At 32.3% G+C, this 19,232-nt stretch overlaps 1 protein-coding gene and 1 long non-coding RNA gene across 2 annotated transcripts; one reads left to right on the top strand and one right to left on the bottom strand.

The window, feature by feature from the left end:
* Positions 1–119: 119 nt before the first annotated feature.
* On the bottom strand, positions 120–1,890 carry LOC11441374 (uncharacterized). Its single transcript, XR_003011586.2, has 2 exons — positions 1,787–1,890; positions 120–434 (listed from the first exon to the last, which is right to left on the bottom strand). It is a non-coding gene; the product is annotated as an uncharacterized lncRNA (long non-coding RNA).
* Positions 1,891–14,357: 12,467 nt separating this feature from the next.
* On the top strand, positions 14,358–16,838 carry LOC11443933 (mannan endo-1,4-beta-mannosidase 5). The gene is made up of 5 exons (XM_003605805.4): positions 14,358–14,764; positions 15,119–15,313; positions 15,786–15,908; positions 15,988–16,190; positions 16,282–16,838. Exons 1-5 carry the CDS (start codon positions 14,426–14,428, stop codon positions 16,655–16,657), a joined length of 1,236 nt encoding a protein of 411 aa, XP_003605853.1. The 5' UTR covers positions 14,358–14,425; the 3' UTR covers positions 16,658–16,838.
* Positions 16,839–19,232: the final 2,394 nt, after the last annotated feature.

Below are 19,232 nucleotides of genomic sequence, written 5' to 3'. Positions count from 1 at the left end.
CAGCCAAGAATCTTAGGCAACACTTTTTCCATGTCCTCCTAAATATTACAATTTTAAAATATAGTTGATAAAAACTAGCATTATAAAAATTTGTCAATTAAAACTCAAACAAGGTCAAATTCAACAACTCATAGACAAAAGTTATATTATAATAAAATGGTTCGAACATTAATTCAATATACAGTGGTAAGAAAATGTTGAACATTACATAATAAGTTTAATACTTTGAAATACAAGTCTAACAAAATAACCAAAAACATATTTCACTCAAGTTGAATGCTTTCAACTACAATCCTAAATAAGACACCATCCAATTCGTTCAAATTTATCTGCTTGTAATTCATCATTCAAATCAACCTCTTGAAATTCATCAGTCACGACGTCTTCTTGAAATTGATTCACTATCTCGAGCTTTTCAACACCTTCGTTGATACCTTGTTGGATAAGAAAATAAAACAAAATACATTAACCATATATATTGTTGGTTCAAGGAACAAGTAGGACATCAATAAATGTTATACCTCACAAATAAAAACGAAAGAGTAAAACACACTCAAAACAGAACCGCAAATAGGAAAATTGTTTTACATTTCCCTTCACTAAGTTAGCACAAACAACACAAATTGCATAAACAAAATTTATGCATAAAATTCTGTTACAAACAAAATCAGACCCGACACACGCATCTTAAACTATTTCAGACAAACAACACAATCAGAATTTCTCACAACCAAAATCAGACCCACACACATCTTAAACAATTTCTCACAAACAACAAAATCAAATTCATATAGAACCCAAAAAAGCCACATGACCCAACAATATCCAAAAAGTAATTAACATCATTATTGTACCCTTGACTTTGTGGAGACAACTCCACCATTTGTTCTTTGTCATGTTTGATTAATTGATTTATTTGTATAAACCTATAAGGGAATAAGTACTTTAATGAATTATAAACCTAATAAATGGATCATAAAAGAATTTAACTAAGATTATATATATATTTATATTGGGAGCCCCTAATAGTCCCCAATTTTATAGGTGAAGACTAGGATGGATAAAAGCCCTGTACAAATTTTGATAGACTATATTTGTGAACCGTGTGATCAAAGTAGTACTATCAAATATTATGATGCACTTCTAACATCCAATTTTATTTTATATTTCACTTATCTATGCACTGTTCATATTTCCCGCCTACACAAACTGCGTTGCTCTTCAACAAATCTCCATGACCAACAACTTAATTCACAGAACCCACCACTACAAAAAAATAATCACCAATAAACACAACCCATCAATTTTCACAAATTTCTGCAAAATTTTGGCAACATAGAAGAGTTAAAAGAAATTATTAGCATACCACATACGTGGATGCTTTTATCAGCTTGGCCAGTTCTAACAACCTAACCTCTAAAGCCAAGTTAGATCCCCTTATTCAAATGCATGTTGAAAGGTAAACCCACATAAGTGGTTAATCGGCGTTTCCATTTTCTGGGTACTCATGTCTACAAAGATCGTGTCTTTTTCAACAAAAATCTCAAATTGTCAGTGCACAAAAAAGAGTACTCATCTCAATTTCCATGAGTAATACCTATGGCATAATTAGTAGAAAAAGCTCTTGTAAGGTTGGTCAAGACAGTGGAGGATGTATTGATTGAGGAGAGGAGGGAAGATGTCGGAGAAGGAAAATACAATGAGATGCACACAAACTAGTTAAATTTAATGGTGGAAGATGTTGATCCACCGTAAATCTCTATAGATAGCATTAAAAAACTTATACCTGAACACACCAATGCAAAGAAGCAAGAACGCAGCTACGTCAAAAATGCCGCGAACACAAAACATGTCGAAAATGGTGCTGCTAGTAGATAGTATTTTACTCAACTACAAGAATGGACAAATAAATTAAAATATACTACCAAAAAAAGTGATTAAATTCTTCTATAGATACAAATACATGTCTAACAATCAAGAATGGACAAATTTAAGCTATTTGTTCAAATCATATAAACTAAATAAAATAATAAAAACTACATTAAAATCTATAACCTAAAATCATTTCATACATATTAATCAATAACCCACACGACAAAAAAAAAAAAAAAAACACAAAAAGGGTCTACAAATACATGAAAAAAAAAATTCCCAAAACATTACAAACAATAAAACTAAATCAAATACATTCAAATCAAACTATAATCAACCAAAACCTGAACTAAAAAAACAAAAAAATAAGAAGTAGAATGAAGAAGAGTTACATGAATCGAAGATCTGGTGTGAACAGTTGGGATTTTGGATTTGAGGTGAGACGAGAACAATAGAAGATTAGGGTTTGAGGAGTGGGGAATGATTCAGGAACGATTTGGACGGATTGCGTCTGGATCTTGGTGGAACAGATCGTATTGAAGAACAGGGTTTCAATATTCAAAGTTCTCATGGTGGAATGAAGATCACATGGTTTCGATTGATGAAGGTTTGGAACAATTTCAATTGATGAATGGATTAAGTGTGTGGAACGAGTTTGAGGTTCAGTTTGATTGAAACTCTCAATTTGAGGGAGGTTCGATACTGAAGATGAACAGATTGGGTATACACCGTACAATGAATTGGGGAAAAGATCTATTTCTATAATACACATTTAATATATATATATTTTTTTGAGGGGATATCATATTATTTTTTTGACAAAATTATGTTATATATTATATTATTATTATTATTATAGTAAATTTTTTTAGGGAAATTATTATTATAGTATAGTATGCATTAGATCCTTCAACATAAAAAAAAAAAAAGTCTTCATCAACGTGTGTTAGATAGCTTTTTTTTCCTCTTTATAAAAAAAAAAGATAAATTTAATTTTTCAATAATATTTTTTAGGTTTAAATGTAGTTTTGGTCCCACTATAATACATATTTAATATATATTTAATATATTATATTTTTTTAGAGGATATTATATTATTTTTTTGTCAAATTTATGTTATATATTATATTATTATTTTTAAGGTTAAATATGTTTTTGATCTCTATAAAATTGGGTACTTCTAAGTTTAGTCCTTACTTAATTTTAATAGCTTTTTTAGTCCTTACGATTTTACAGGGACTCAATTTTATAATGACTAAATTATTATTATTATAATAATATTGTATGTGTTAGATTTTCACATATTATATATCAATCAATAGTATATTAGTATATATAAAAAGTAAGATTTTGTATGCCACATGTCGTTTCCATATTTATTCTCAATATTTTTTATTATTTGTTTATTTTTTAAATTAATATTTTGTTTGGCATAAATATCTGAGCAAAATATTTTATTTATGTTTTTAATTTATTTTTAAAATTTATGTAGCACAAACATCTAAACAAACTACTCATTATATTTTTTAGGCTTAATTGCACTTTTGGACCCCTATCTTTTCAAAAGTTGTGGTTATGGACCCCTAACTAATTTAAATACAAAACAGCCCCCTATGTTTTGATTCTTTGGCAGTTTTGAACCCCTAGTCCAGTGTGTGACTCGGTCAACGCTGACGTGGCACCCTAAGTGTGGTGCCACGTGTCAAATTTTTTATTTTTATTTTGCCTTGGGGGGCCAAAACTGCCAAAGAATCAAAACATATAGGGCTGTTTTGTATTTAAATTAGTTAGGGGTACATAACCGCAACTTTTGGAAAGATAGGGGTCCAAAAGTGCAATTAAGCCTATTTTTTATTATTTTTTCATATATTATTTTGATCACGCCTTGTTGTTATTGATATAACACCGCCTCTTTCACGGCGGAGGTGGCTATTGGCGGTGCTTTGGGTTTCAAAAACTCGGACATTCGTGTCTGTGTGTTGTTACTGATATTGATCTTAAATTCGTACGAGCTGGTTTGGTTCTTCGCCTTGTTTTGGTGGTTTGGAGCCCTGACCATTAACTTGGTTTGGAGCCCTTTCCATTAACTCGGTTGTCACGAGCTAACTGTTTTCGTGCGAGAAGCAAGGAGTTGTGGTGCGTGGGTACGTTTCGTGTTGGCGGACTGTCCATTCTCTGATGTTTTAGATTTGACTCTTTTAAAGCTTTAGGATTGTTTTGGTTAATTTTGCTTATTGTTATTTGTCGTGTGGTCATGTCTTTGATTTCTCTTATTATTATCTAGAGCTGTTGAGTTCTCAAGTATCAAAGATATGGTGACGCGTCGATGGTGTTTGAATATCTGTCACAATCCTTGTGGCTGACTTCAGAATGCTTTGAAATCCTAGTCATTCGTATGATTGATATTGGACTAATTGCACTCGAAAGAGTTAGTATTGCTTATTGCCTCGCTTCAGGGAGTTTTGTTGGTTCTTGGACTATTTTGTGCTGACGGTTGGTTCATACACCAGATACATGACCTTGTTTATTTAGGATTAAATGACGGTTGTAGGTTAAAATGTTTTTATTTCTCGTTTGAGTTGTGCTTTATATTTGTGTGTTTTTACTGGGTAAGGTTTATGTCTCCCGGGTTTTTTTTTGTGTGTATTTTTTCCTTTTTTTTAATAATATTTATGAGCACTTAACACAAGATTAGAGTATAGTTAAAAGTCCTCGTGAGTTTAGCTCAGTTGGTAAGGACAATGCATAATATATGCAAAGTCCGGAGTTCAAACCCCGGCCATCACAAAAAAACGAATATATATATATATATATATATATATATATATATATATATATATATATATATATATATATATATTATGTTAACTGATTTATTTTATTAGTTTTTTTTAATAATGGAGGGAAGAATTGGTTTTTGATAAATAAGTTTAGAGGGAAGATTGCCACCAAAACTTTGATGTTATGAATCTAGGGATGGCAATTGGACCCAGATCCAATGGATACCCACAAAAAATATCCACAATGGATAGGGTAAAATCCCGCTTTTGTGGATCTGGACACGGGTACGGGTAATACCCACAAAATTAAATGGGTACGGGCACGGGTAAGGGTACTATACTACCCAGACCCGCAACCCGCATATACATATTTATATAATATATCATAAATTATTTATTTATTTTTTATGTATAATTAATTAATTTATTTAGCTATTTCAGCTTAAACCTAAACTTAAACCAAACAACTGCTTAATACAATAACAACTCCATTATGCCGGTGTATAATTTTTTAGGGATATTTTGAATGTTTTCTATTTGACTAAATACCACGATTCATATTATTTTATGAGTTAATTTTAAAAAATTGGGATCGTAGTTTTATTTCATTTGTGATATTTTTTTTTTCATAGTTAAAGTGCGGATAATGGATGCGGGTATGGGCACTGAGGTACCCATAGGATATGGGGAAGGGGACTAAAATTGTTGCCCACGAGGGTACGGGCACGGGTACGGGTATTTTTTATAAATGCGGGTATGGGGACGGGCACTGTAATACCCTACCCATTGGGTACCCATTGCCATCCCTATATGAATCTTATGCAACATTGAAGGAATGTATCCTTTTGTTAAAACTAAAGTAATAGTCTAAAAATGTCCCCAAAAGTATTTAAGGGGACAATTATCAAATATTGCCAGAGAAATAATATTGTGATACTTTAAAAACGTCCCCAGAAGTATATAAGGGGACAATTCGCGATCGTTGCCAAAGAAGTCATAGAGTAACGCTCCAAAAACGTCCCCAAAAGTAGTTTAGGGGACGTTTATCAGGGGTTGCGAAAATCTTTCTGGCTACAACCAAAAATCGTTGCCTGAGGGACTTTTAGGGGACATTTTTACACGTCGCCTAAAAAAGTGTTGCCAGAGACAACAAATGGTGTAGTGCACCCTCATCATGACAATAGGGCTTTTACCATTGAAAAATTCAGTTCTCCATGTCAATACTATGTTTGGTATATGCACATGAGGTCTGAAAAAATTATATCAATATGGATCATCGATCATTGTAACATCTCATAAACTAACAAATATGTGAAACTTGTTGATCTTATTTCCCTTAGGATTATCTATATCAGTTATAATATATTTTGAGGGTAATATTGGTATTGGATATCATGATAAAGGATAAATAGGGAATAAGCCAATATAATAAGGGTTTTAAATTATTTTATGCTACTATCTATCTATATATACCTAAACGAAGAAAATAAATAACACTTTTAACATATTTCTCTCTTTGTCCCACTCTCATCACTCCCTTCTTTACAAACTCATCAAATAGAAACTACGTTTCACACATGGAATGGACGATATGAATAGAGCTATTCATTGTAGAATCAAATGAAACTTTAAATGTTGATGGGTGAGGAAGAAGCAAGGAATTTGTGCAAGGATAATATTAGGGTTTCAAGGAAGTTAGAGAAAAAGGGGGCAAATCATCATCCTTCATCAAACTCTACAATTGGCTATGGTCGATTCCTTAATTAATTTATGATAGAATGTTAATTATAAGAAATTATTAGTGAAGAATATAGGTTCATATACATGATTATTTGAGTAGTAATACTAGTATATTTAATTTGAAAGATGTTATAATTGATGAAGAGGAACACAAACCCTAAGACACTAGATGATTAAAAATTAGAATAGCAATTTAATAAACTTAAAATGAATTTTTTTTGGTTTTTATATATATATATATATATATATATATATATATATATATATATATATATATATATATGTATATATGCTTGGTTTTGCAGGTTTACATGAAAGAAGAGAAATATTTACGAAATTTGCATGAACATGAATGTAGTATTTAAGTCATAACCGTCATCCTGCAGCCCAAATTTAGATGGTTGTTAAATTTTTAGAATCTAGACCAGTTCTATTCAGTTTTAGTACTAATTTTATAGGGTTTTGATTCATAATGAGGTCGATAAATGTGTTTGAAGTTAGGATTATGATGCAGAAAAATTGTTGAGTTCTCCCTGCGAGTTTTAGTGTGTACGTGCCACACAAATTGATCGTTAGGTTATGCAAAATGGAAGAAATAAGTTAAAAGCACGCTATATTAAGTAATTGCTTATTGTCATTCTATAAATGATTAGTAATGGAAAGGGATTAGGAAGAATGTTTTGTTAGCAATGAAAAGTAGAAATGAAAGTTGTAACCACAAGAGAATACATAGGGATTAGTTAGCTTTGTTAGGCAAAGTATCTTTAAAAATAAATGGGTTAATAGTGTTTTATCCTCCTGTAATATAGGTTATTTTCGGTTTTCCTCCCTGTAAAATATTTTTTTTGAATTTCATCCTTATGATTTGAAGATTTTTTGTTTTTCGAACTTCATGGAAAATTTCACTCTCTGTAATTTGAGCAAATTTAGGTTTACCCCCCTGTCATATCTTCGATTTTGTACAGTAAAAATTAACGAAGGTCCAAAACCAAAAATCTTCAATTTACAAGGACGAAATCCCCAAAAAATATTTTACAGGGGTAAAACCAGAAATGACTTATATTACAGGATGGTAAAACACTGTTAACCAAAAAAAAAACTTTCTTAGGAAAAGTAGGTTAGTGAAGTTACTTCAGTGGTACAAATGAGAAAAGGAGTCACTTATGTAATCCAAGTCATAAGTAACCTTAAAATAGCTGATATAGGGAACCTTAAAGGTAAAGGATAAACGAATGATTATTCAATAAATCTATAATTATGATTTAGTGTAAACTTATAGGTAACATTAGTGTAATTAATGCTAGAAATATTCCATGTGAATAAAAATAATCTCAACCATGTATAACCAATTTGATCGAGTATCTTATTTTTTCAGGCTTTCGTAACTTCAAACTTTATAATTATGTTGTTTCAATTTGAACTAGTTGTTAAATTTTCAACCCTTCATGTGTACTTCAGTCTTTCTATGAGCAAGTTGTTTAAGATTCAATCCTCTGTGTATTCTGATATAGTGTGTAGCTATTTATATTAGTTTAATTATTTGAAGGTTGAAAAAAGTGTGTATAATTTTCTCTCAAAAAATAACAAATCGTTATGTATTCCTTAATATAATTATTTTATACGTACTGTAAGTCAACTTTAGTAGTTTTATTGAAATTTAATTTGGGGGTCATGGTTATAATTACGTGCTATTCAATCCACTCCAAATTATTTTTTAAAAAAATCCTCTAATTTTTTTTTTATCGAAGCAGATATTATTAATTTATTTTAAAAGATGAAAATTTAAATTAGACACATTAATATACAAGGAAGATCTACTTACAACACATTTTTCTTATTATTTGTGAGAAGCAAAATGTACTCATATTTTAAATAGAGACGATTTTAAAGAAATCATAAAATGTAAAAGTAATTCTTAATCAAATTATACTTTTTTTTTATAGGTAAAATTAGACTTATATTATAGAAAATTGCTTTTTAGTCTCAACATGAATGGCAACTGTTCAAATGGTGCTTCGTCGTGTTCCCCGCGATACAAACAATGTATCCGAATTTCAGGGGAAAATTTGGTGTGCATGATGGTCTAAATTTCGTTGGTGGATAAGTTAATTATTGCAGATTCTTCTTAAATCTTTTGTCTTGCTTTTGGTAATTTCTATTGCATGTATTAAGAAAAGTTGTTGGAACAATAAATTTGTCTCATGTCTCAAGTATGTTGATGACATATCATCTTACGTTATTCTTAGCATATTTTTAGTCATTTTAAGTAGGTTTTACTAGCAAAACAGAGGAGTATTAGAGCAATTGTCTATTATTTCATGATATTTGTAATGTTTTCTATATTTGAATATGTAATTCTATTCTTCCCGAAACATAGCAATTTTAGTGTGTTTTTGATGTAATTCACAAAGAAATCATGCAAATCGTCAAAGCAAGAACATCCGAAGATTAGTGAAGATCTTAGGAAGATCAAGAATGAAGATTTAAGAGGCTTCAGAAGACTTTATAGAGGGAGAAATTTTGTTCACAGGTCCTAAGACAACTTATATGGAAGCAAACGCCCAAAATGACAGAAAAATGAAGAAAAAGGGGTCGGGACACACTCACATGCTCCTAGGGCACATTCCATGCGCTTATGGCTTGGTGAGTAACACACATGCGCCTAGGGCATGGAGTATGCGCCCCGTGCACTAAAAAAGTTTGGGGCGAAAACATCTTTTCCTGCTTTTTTGTGGGTAAAACCCGCATTTTTAGCCCAAACTCAAATGGAAACTCTCCCAATAGATACTGCATTCCTCATTCATAATTTCTCGTTCAAAACTAGAGCAGTTCAAGAGGAAGGCGATTCTAGAAGCTTTTGGAAGAGTTTTTCTATCTTCTCCTTGTTTTTCTAGTGTATGTTTTTATCTTTTAGTAATTTGTGTTTAGTTACCATGTGTAACTAAATCTTATTAGATTATGGTTCTAAGATGAACCTCTATTTATTTTGTTGGATAATTATTTAATTTATTAGGTCAGATTTATTTGTATTTTAGTGCAACCCTAATTTAGGCACTTAGGTTGTGACATGACCTAATATTGATGTTTATATCTTGATATTTATATCTGTCTATCTAGGAAGTAATTAGTTTAAAAACTAGACGAAATATACCGAAAGCGAGTAGACCCTAGCAGTAAGTACTTAGGAAGTGACATTACTAATATTGAGTAAAATCCGCTGAACCTAGGATGTAACTAGTTAATTCTTAATTAAGGAAAAAAGTACTATAAGATCTAAACCGAACCTAGTACAACCATTCTCCTAAACCCTTGGTAAGGTAGACACTGATAGGGTTTCCCGTTTGTAGAACTACCAATAGAGAGGGAGAATGTGCTATCAGATACCTAAGATTCATAGATGGGAAATGTAACGCCCAAGGCTGATGAGGGCGGGGAGTGGTCCGGCTCTTGGCATGCATCTAGAAAAATATGAATCACATCGGAATGAGAGGGATCCTGAGGCCATGTAGGTATGGGACTACATGGTTGAAGGGAGGCTTATAAGAATTGTTTGGTACTACCTATATCAACAAGATGCATCTTCTTTCGGTAGCCTAAACCATAAGAACTCCACAAAGCGTGCTTGACTTAGAGCAATTTTGAGATGGGTGACCTTCTGGGAAGTTTCTCGGAAAGCGTGTGAGTGAGGACAAAACACGGTGAAAAGACTCGTGTTGGTTTGCGGGGTCAGTCGGCAATCCTGAAAGCAGTATGGGGGTGTTACAAATGGTATCAGAGCAGACTTCTCCCAGTACAATGTGGTTCGAGGACGAACCAAGCGGAAGATGGTAGGGATGTAACACCCGAGGCTGATGAGGGCGGGGAGTGGTCCGGCTCCTGGCTTGGTTCTAGGAAAAACTGAATCACATCATAATGAAAGGGATCTTGAGTCCGTGTAGGTATGGGACTTCATGGTTGAAGGGATGCTTATAAGAATTGTTTGGTACTACCTATATCAACAAGATGCATCTTCTTTTCAGTAGCCTAAACCATAAGAACTCCACAGTTAAGCGTGCTTGACACCATAAGAACTCCACAGTTAAGCGTGCTTGACTTGGAGCAATTTCGAGATGGGTGATCTTTTGGGAAGTTTCTCGGAAAGTGTGTGAGTGAGGACAAAACACGTTGAAAAGACTCGTGTTGGTTTGTGGGGTCAGTCGGGAATCCTGAAAGCAGTCCAGGGGTGTTACAGTATGTTGGACCAAAATATGTTTAGCAATAATAATTCTTAAGAACTTTGATGATAACAAAGTATTAAAAATTGTCAATTGGATACGCTAATATTTGTTCAAGTGTACATGACTATAGACAAAAATTTGACGTCCTAAATTGGTCTTGGAAGAACAAATAAAGAGCAAGTACATCAACAAAAAGGGAAGCTTAAAGCGTCTGAAGAAAACTGCTCCTGAAGTCTGAAGTGCTCCTGAAGACAAAGTGCTCCTGAAGTGATGACGTCATCAGAAGCAAGTTCATCAGAAGCTGTGAATCACCAGAAGTTGCAGTTCATCAGGAGATGCAACTTAAAGCTTCAAAAGTTGTTTCAAGGATTCAAACTCGCCTAATATTTTTCTTATTAGGCGATTTTGCTTTCTTCAAAATCTTCTATTTTTCTTGCTTTTCTTGCTGCTTAAGCTTGCTTGTGAACTCAAAAATATCATAAAAAGACTCTAAAAATGTGGAATGACAGACCGTCATCACTCGCCGTGGCGACTAATGTTGGTTGCCATGGCGAGTGATGTAGATGTCTAGCTCACCATGGCGAGTTGCACAGTACAGCAACTCGTAATTTTGTCGTTTTAGGTCTTTGGGGTCGATCCGAACCATTCCAAACTGATTCCTTTGATGTGATTAAATTTAATCAAACTTTCTAAACCTATGTAAACATCAGTTGAATTGATTTGAACTTGGTTTGATGATTGCATCTCAAACTTTTGAAAATGTCCAAGGTGTCGATTTTTCTGAAACTCGTTTTCTCAAGGAAAAAGGGGTAAGGTCTAGGTTGTATAATGTTTATATGATTTCTAAAAATGGTTGAGATTGGTTTTGTTAAGTTTTAAATGATTTTGCTTTGAAAATGGAATGCTTTTGGAAAAGTGACAATGAGAGGTGGACTTTACATTTTTCTATGTTTCCGTTGTGGTTAGCCGGTGAAACGCACATGTATCCTCTACTGTACTCATATGTGGTCTAGTTGTATACATAGTTGAGGCATCGGACCTTGTTTGTTTGATTTCGACTCTTTTTGTTTCAATTATTTTAAAGTTGTAAAATGATAGACGAACCTTGTCGAAAATAATCTTTAAGACAAGATACTTGACAAATCTTTTGTGAATAGCTTTATGTGATTACATAAAGGTGTATGAATGATTGATAGATGTTGAAAATGATATTTATCTTAGTATGAAGTATTTTCTCCTTTATTTTGATTGTGAGAAATAGTATGATGTTGTTGAATTTTATGATGAAGTTGATATTGGTGAATACATATATGTTGATTGATAGTGATATGGTTGGTGAATACATATATGTTAATTGATTGTGATATTGTCGGTGAATGCATATATGTTAAGTGATGGTGATTTGTCGGTGAGTGCATATATGCTAAATGAATGTTGATGATGTGGTGAATTGTTTGTGTGGACATATGCATTGTTGTTGAGTCATATGTTCATGCATACATGACTGATGGTGACGGATTTTATATCCAAAATGAAGACGATTAAGATGTTTTTTTTGCATCGAAGGTGACGACCTTGTTCGTGATGGTACCACATGCATTTAGGAAACATGTATAGGTGCATTATACATCCTTGCATGAGTCTTAATTGCATTTGTGTTTGGTGAATGAATGTAATTAGTGAATTACATGTCGGTGACGTTGTGAACTTGTTGTGTTGTTGAATGATTTTGGAAGTTGAATTATTCGTTGTTCTATTAATTAATAAGTTTAGTTCAATGTTTACATTTTCAATTGTTTTTGTTGATTATGATTGATGTGAAGCTAACCCCCAATGGTCTGTGGTGGACCGCCTACCTATTTGTATGAATGGGTAGACGGCGTGCAGGAGTTGTTGTTGGTTGCTTGGTAAGTGCTCGGATAGCGGGAGCTATCTTCGTTATCGGTCTTTGGAATCTTAGAGTAGGCTCTAATCTAGGATGTTTGTCTTTATGATTGTTCTAGATTGATTATGCTGGATTCATGTTATTGAGATTTTGCCCATATGTGGGATTTGGAGATTTTATATGATGATATATATATTGGACTTATGACATGTATATTTTGGAGATGTATGATTTATATTCGCTGCGACTGTTGAGAAATTTTATATATGCATGTTGTTTGAATTTGTTGAAGACGTAGCGTCTATTTCTTGAATATTTATATTATTCGTGTGTATTATCGCTTTAATAGAAGTAGGGTGTTACATCCATCACTTTCTTCCTCCATCTTTGTTCTGTCATCTTCGCGATTTGCTATGTTCTTCCCAAACCCAATTTATTAATTTAACCTAGTTCCTCGCAAACCCATATTTGAGTTGCTCTGTTTCAGTTTCGCAAAGTCGTGTTTGACACGATATAGGGTACGTACGAATAGATGGATTGAGGATCAGAGGGACGGAGACAAATGATAAAAAAGATGGGGCTGAAACGAATTCAATAGAGAACATAGGTTGCTGGAATTGTACGAAGAATATGATAGATGGAGAGAAGGATGAAGGTCACGATGGAAAGGATTTGGATATTTGGTTTCCTTTTTTATTTCAATCTTTGGTTTTTAATTAAAATGTTTTTATTGCGTCAAAAAAACAATTAAAATGTTTTTATTATTATTTATTTATTTGTTTTGTATAAAAAATGTTTTTATCATTATGATTAAAATATTTATTTTTTTACAAGATTATTAAAAGATTTATGTTTTTTTAATTTATTAGTTTATTATTTTTAAATATTTATGTTTATTAAAATAAATGTTTACTAAGATAGAATGTAGTTTGTCCACTTGTATTGTGCCACATCTTTAATAAACTTGACACGTCGGCGAAAATCACACTAAAATGAGACGAGGGACTAAAATCCATAAAAATATGAAACAGGGGGACCAAAAACATAACTTTTAAAATAGGGAGACTAAGACTTTAAATATTTTAAAATATAAGGACCAAAAGTGCATTTAAGCCTTTTTATTATTTATACATGTATTTATATTTTTACTCAATATATCAATATGAATGTCTATTTCATTGTAATTCCTAGATAGTTACGACTTGTCTAAAAAAAGAGCGCAACGTGCTCACCCATGCGTATTCGCGAGTATCCTACTAATTTCTTTTTGGAAGATGAAGAACTGAATTTATACATTTTCTATTTTATTTATATTTGTTCCAAAACAGAAAAGGAGTTATGTATGGAAAAACATTTCCCGTTTCTTCACTTAAACGCCTCTAACTTCCGGAGAGTGACATCACATACATGCATACAAAATAAAAACCATAAAAAAATATCCACCACGTAGGAATACCTTTGAGTCTTGTACAATCTTTGTCCATACCCTATCCAACTAACATATATCTTATTGTTAACAAAAAAAAAAAAAAAAACTAACGGAAATGTTATCCTTTATAGTTATTTTAATATTGTTATATTTATTTTTTTCGGCTTTCGCACCGGTTTCCGACCCACCCAGCGACTAATCCGACTCGTGCGTAGAGGTATGTGCACTGGTCAAGCGTTATTCTCCCTGAGAATCGAACCTGGTATTCCCCAAATACGTCCTTAGAAGGAGCTGATCCTTGCCACTCTGGAGCCCAAACAACTTGGTTAATATTGTTATATTTTTGTCATCTACTAACAACATGTACAAGTTGAGTTCTATTATTTTCATTGAATCTCCTTAGCAAGTTTTCACTTCTATAAATACCCGAACAATCATGGCAGTAATCTTCATCTTCATACCATAGCTAGAGAACATACAAGTAATCATCTTTGAAAAAAATATGACTTCCATAATTAAGAACCTTTTTAGTATTTATATGGTCTTTCATCTTATTTCGACCCTAGCTTGTGAAGCTAGATCATTACGTGTTACACCAAACTTTGTTCAAAGAAAAGGAACAGAATTTATGCTTAATGGGTCACCTTTTTTATTCAATGGTTTTAATTCTTATTGGATGATGAACGTAGCTTCTGATCCAAATCAAAGATATAGAGTTTCCAATGTGTTTCAAAAGGCTTCAGCTGCCGGTCTCACTATATGTCGTACATGGGCATTCAGTGATGGTGGCAATCAATCTTTACAAATATCCCCTGGCCTATACAATGAGCAAATGTTTCAGGTTTAATACTCTTGTTCCAATTATTTATTTATTTTTTCTTTCGCACCGATTTCCGACCCACCAAAGGCGAGCGACTAATCCGGCTCGTGCGTAGAGGCATGCGCACTGGCCAAACATGGTTTCCACTGGGAATTCCCCGGGTACGTCCTTGGAATGAGCTCCTTGCCACTGGAGCCCAAGCAACTTGGTTTCTTCCAATTATATATTTGTTGTTAAGACTTTTACGTACATTTATGATTGCATGGTAATTAATTACGATTGAAATCAATAAATTATGACATGCATATATCCATTTGGAGTTAAGTTTATTATTTGATTATGTAATTTAATTAATTTGTTTATTTGTATTGGTAGGCATTGGATTTCGTGATAGGTGAAGCAAAGAAGAATGGGGTGCGTTTGATATTGAGTTTGGTGAACAATTATAAGGATTTTGGAGGAAGGCCTCAATATGTGGAGTGGGCTAATAGTACTGGAATTCCCGTCAATAACGATGATGATTTTTACACAAATCATGTTATTAAGGGTTACTACAAAAATCATGTCAAAGTACGTATAAAATTTTCTAATATTATACAATTCTTTTTTTTGAAAAAGCTAAAATAGAATGTATTAAAATCGCAATGAATCTTAACCAGCACAAGCACAAGGAGTGCTAGGTTAGGAGTCTTAAAATAGCAACATACAAATGATAGATGGGGAGCCCCCAATGGAAACCTCATACACCCGTGAATCAAAGAAAAAAAATCCAAAAACCCTATAGGAAACGCCTCCTAACAAAGGGCTATCTCCGAAATCAGTAAATAGAAACACAAGACCAAAGCTAACACCACGATCAACGAAACAACATAAACAAAAGTTGTACCAAAATCCTCAAACATAGTCACAACAGCCACATAAACAACTTCCACCACCAACATTCCGCTGCTCGCACACAACCCCTGAACACCAACCTAATATTATACAATTAATATTGTAAAAAATATATAGTATTAACATTTTCTAATAATATGCATTGCAGACAGTGTTGACGAGGATAAACACAATCACTAAAATTGCTTATAAAGATGAACCAACCATCATGGCTTGGGAACTAATCAATGAACCACGTTGCCAAGTTGATTACTCTGGAAAAATCATTAATGTAAGTTTTGTTTGTTTAATTAATACTACAATATATTCTACTATATATTATATTAATTTTTGTTTAATATATATAACAGGAATGGGTTAAGGAGATGGCACCATATGTAAAATCTATTGACAAAAAACATTTGTTAGAGGTTGGATTGGAAGGATTCTATGGAGATTCTATTCCAGATAGGAAACAATATAACCCTGGTTTTCAAGTTGGCTCTGATTTTGTTAGTAACAATCTCGTTAAGGACATTGACTTCGGAACAATCCATGCATATCCTGATAATTGGTAGGTATATTTTGCTTTCATTTTCGCGGTCAAATGCATCTAAAGGTCCTTTAATCATGAATATTTTAACAAGCAATTCATATATAAACAGGTTAGCCGGACAAAATGACACCATGCAAATGGAATTTATGCAAAGATGGATCACGAGTCATTTGCAAGATTCCAGAACCATCTTGAAAAAACCATTGGTGTTTACAGAATTTGGGATGTCGAAGAATGACTCGGGGTATAGTATCGAAGCAAGAGATTCATTCATGAATACAGTTTATTCAAGTATATATAGTTTGGCGCAAAATGGAGGGACATTCGCCGGGGGATTGGTTTGGCAACTTTTGGATGAAGGAATGGATTCATATGACGATGGATATGAAATTGTTTTGACTCAAAATCCTTCTACGAGCAGTGTTATTAGTCAACAATCTTCTAAAATGATTGCCCTTGAACATACTTTGAGCAACAAACACTAAATTTGAAGGACATGTGATCTCGATCTCTTAAAAGATTTCCTGCCTTTTTCTTGGCGTAAATTTATGTTGCTGACATTAAAGCGTAGATTTTGATTAGATACAATTTAGATTCTTTATTTATGTAATTCATTTCATGTTATTTAAGAAAAAGCACTGATATATAAATAAATATTCAATGCAATTGATGCATATAGATTAAGTGCTTGTTTGGTTGCACGGTGGGTGCTTCCAAACTCACGTCTACAACATTCAAACGCAATTTGATCAAAATATTTATGTTTGGCTTTAAAAAAGGTAAATTGCTTCTGGATAGCAACTGCACGTTTACCAGACTCTAGTATTCGAAGCTTTTACGGTGAGCCAAATCAATTCTACACTTTTCCATACGCAACCAGGCTTATTTTGTTTATCTGTTATCATGGCCAACTATTTCTTATATACAACCATGCTTCTAGTAATTTTTGGGTCAAATGAATCTAAAGGTCCTTTTAAGTTTTTCATTTTTCCTAAAGTGGTTCTTTAAATTTCAAAACTCTCAAACAAATCCATTTAGTTTTTGAATCGTTTCAAACAAGTCCTATTGTATATAGCATAGTTGGTAATTGCTTCATTGAACTCATTTTTCGTACCAAATCTGGCTCCTAACACCCAGTTAAAATTAGTCATCTTTTTAGGCATGGCAAACGGTGGATAATGCTCTTTGTTGCTATCATCTGAATCATCACCATCATCCTCTAAAAGGACTTGTTTGAAACGATTTAAAAACTAAAAGGACTTGTTTGAGACTTTTAAAACTTAAAGGACCACTTTGGAACTTTTGAAACTTAAAGGACCACTTTGAGAAAAACGAAAAACTTAAAGGACATTTAAATGCATTTGACATAATTTTTGTTTTACATGCAAAATCATTGGCTTTTCATTTCATTATCATGCTTATATTTTACGGTGCTTATAATTTACTGTATTTAAAAACAACTATTGTAAATTAATATTATTTTAAAGTAAATTTGTGAACCAAATAAAATTTAAGTTAATAGTATAATATCCATTTCTCTGAATATTTTATTTATGGATTTTATAAAAATATATTGCAATTTAAAAATTTGATTGTATAATTTTTTTTTTTAATAATTCAACATAAATATAAATGATTATCTAAAATGAGAAAGGGGTCTAGTTTTAAATACAACAAAAAGGATAAGTTGGTCATTATATATTCAAAATCAATTTTGATTCAATCTATCCAAACAACATTAACTCATAAGAATCACTTTTAACTGAAGGTATCCAAACATAAATCAATTCATATCCAACTCACATTTAACCAAAATCAATTCTCTCAAACTCAATTCTATCAAAATCAATTCTCTCCGCCGCCCAACCAAACACACACTAAGTGATTGACCACAAGTGGTTAATGAACTTCAATGCAACTGGAGTGTATGTATGTTTTGGAGGTCTAAAGATCATCTGAGCGTTCAAATCACTAAAACATTATTTGTCAAACTTTATTTATATTTGGCCGAATTCAAGATTACTATGATCTATATACAAAAATAAATAAATAAATAAATAAATAAATACTTCCATTAAAAATAATTTATAGTTCAAAGGATTTATAATTTGTAAAAAAATAATATAATCTTCCATAGATTGGTATCTCAACGGTCTTCTAAATTAATTTTACTTGATCATTATTTGAACAAAGAGCTCTTAAGAAGGAGATCATGATCTCTTAGATCAGATTGATGGGTTTGTCTTTGTGTAAATTTTAAGGTTAAATATGTATTTAACCCCTACAAAATTACAAGCTTTTAAATTTAGTCTCTACAAAAAAATTATTCATTTTTAATCTCTATCTGCATTTTATAGGGACTATTTTGGAGGATTAAAAGTATCCATTTTTTGTAAAAAAGTTTAAAATAGAGACTATCCTTACAAACTATAATATTTTAAAGGACTAAAATTACTATTAAAATTTTATATGAACTAAACTTAAAAACTCATAATTTTATAGGAATTAAAAACATGCGTTAATTAATGAAGTGTTAAAATATATACAAAAAGAGGCATTGGCTCAAGTCGAAAAACCAAGAAGCAAAGATCCTCACCATTTACTTATAGTTAACCAAGTCGAAAATCCATGATTATCAATATAGAGCAAAGATCTACTCCACTTACTTATAGTTAACCAAGAAGCATTGGTTCACACACACCCGTCCATAAATTTAATACTCTCTCTATCTCAAATTTGATGTTCTCTTTATTATGTTTCCTTGTCTTCAATTATTTATTTAAAAAAGATTTTTCAATTGACCGGTGTGAGACAGTTGAAGTTCCATCGTCGACCATTGTATGGTCGCCAGTGCTCTGCCACCGGTCGACCACCATCAATCACCATGAATGATAAAGTGTCAAACGGGTTTCATGTATACGAGATATCCACTTATCATTATTCTAATACTTTTTCCAAATTGTTAGAGAAATCTATACTATATATAAAGAAAACTACCCCTTTCAGCACTTTTGAGCTGAATTTTTTCTTTTCAAAAATACCCTCAGTTTTCAATACTAA

The sequence above is a fragment of the Medicago truncatula genome, chromosome 4 (genome assembly GCF_003473485.1).
Source record: "Medicago truncatula cultivar Jemalong A17 chromosome 4, MtrunA17r5.0-ANR, whole genome shotgun sequence".
Lineage (NCBI taxonomy): Eukaryota > Viridiplantae > Streptophyta > Magnoliopsida > Fabales > Fabaceae > Medicago > Medicago truncatula.
The sequence above is the reverse complement of the archived record's forward strand: the minus strand, read 5'-3'. Positions and strand labels throughout refer to the sequence as shown.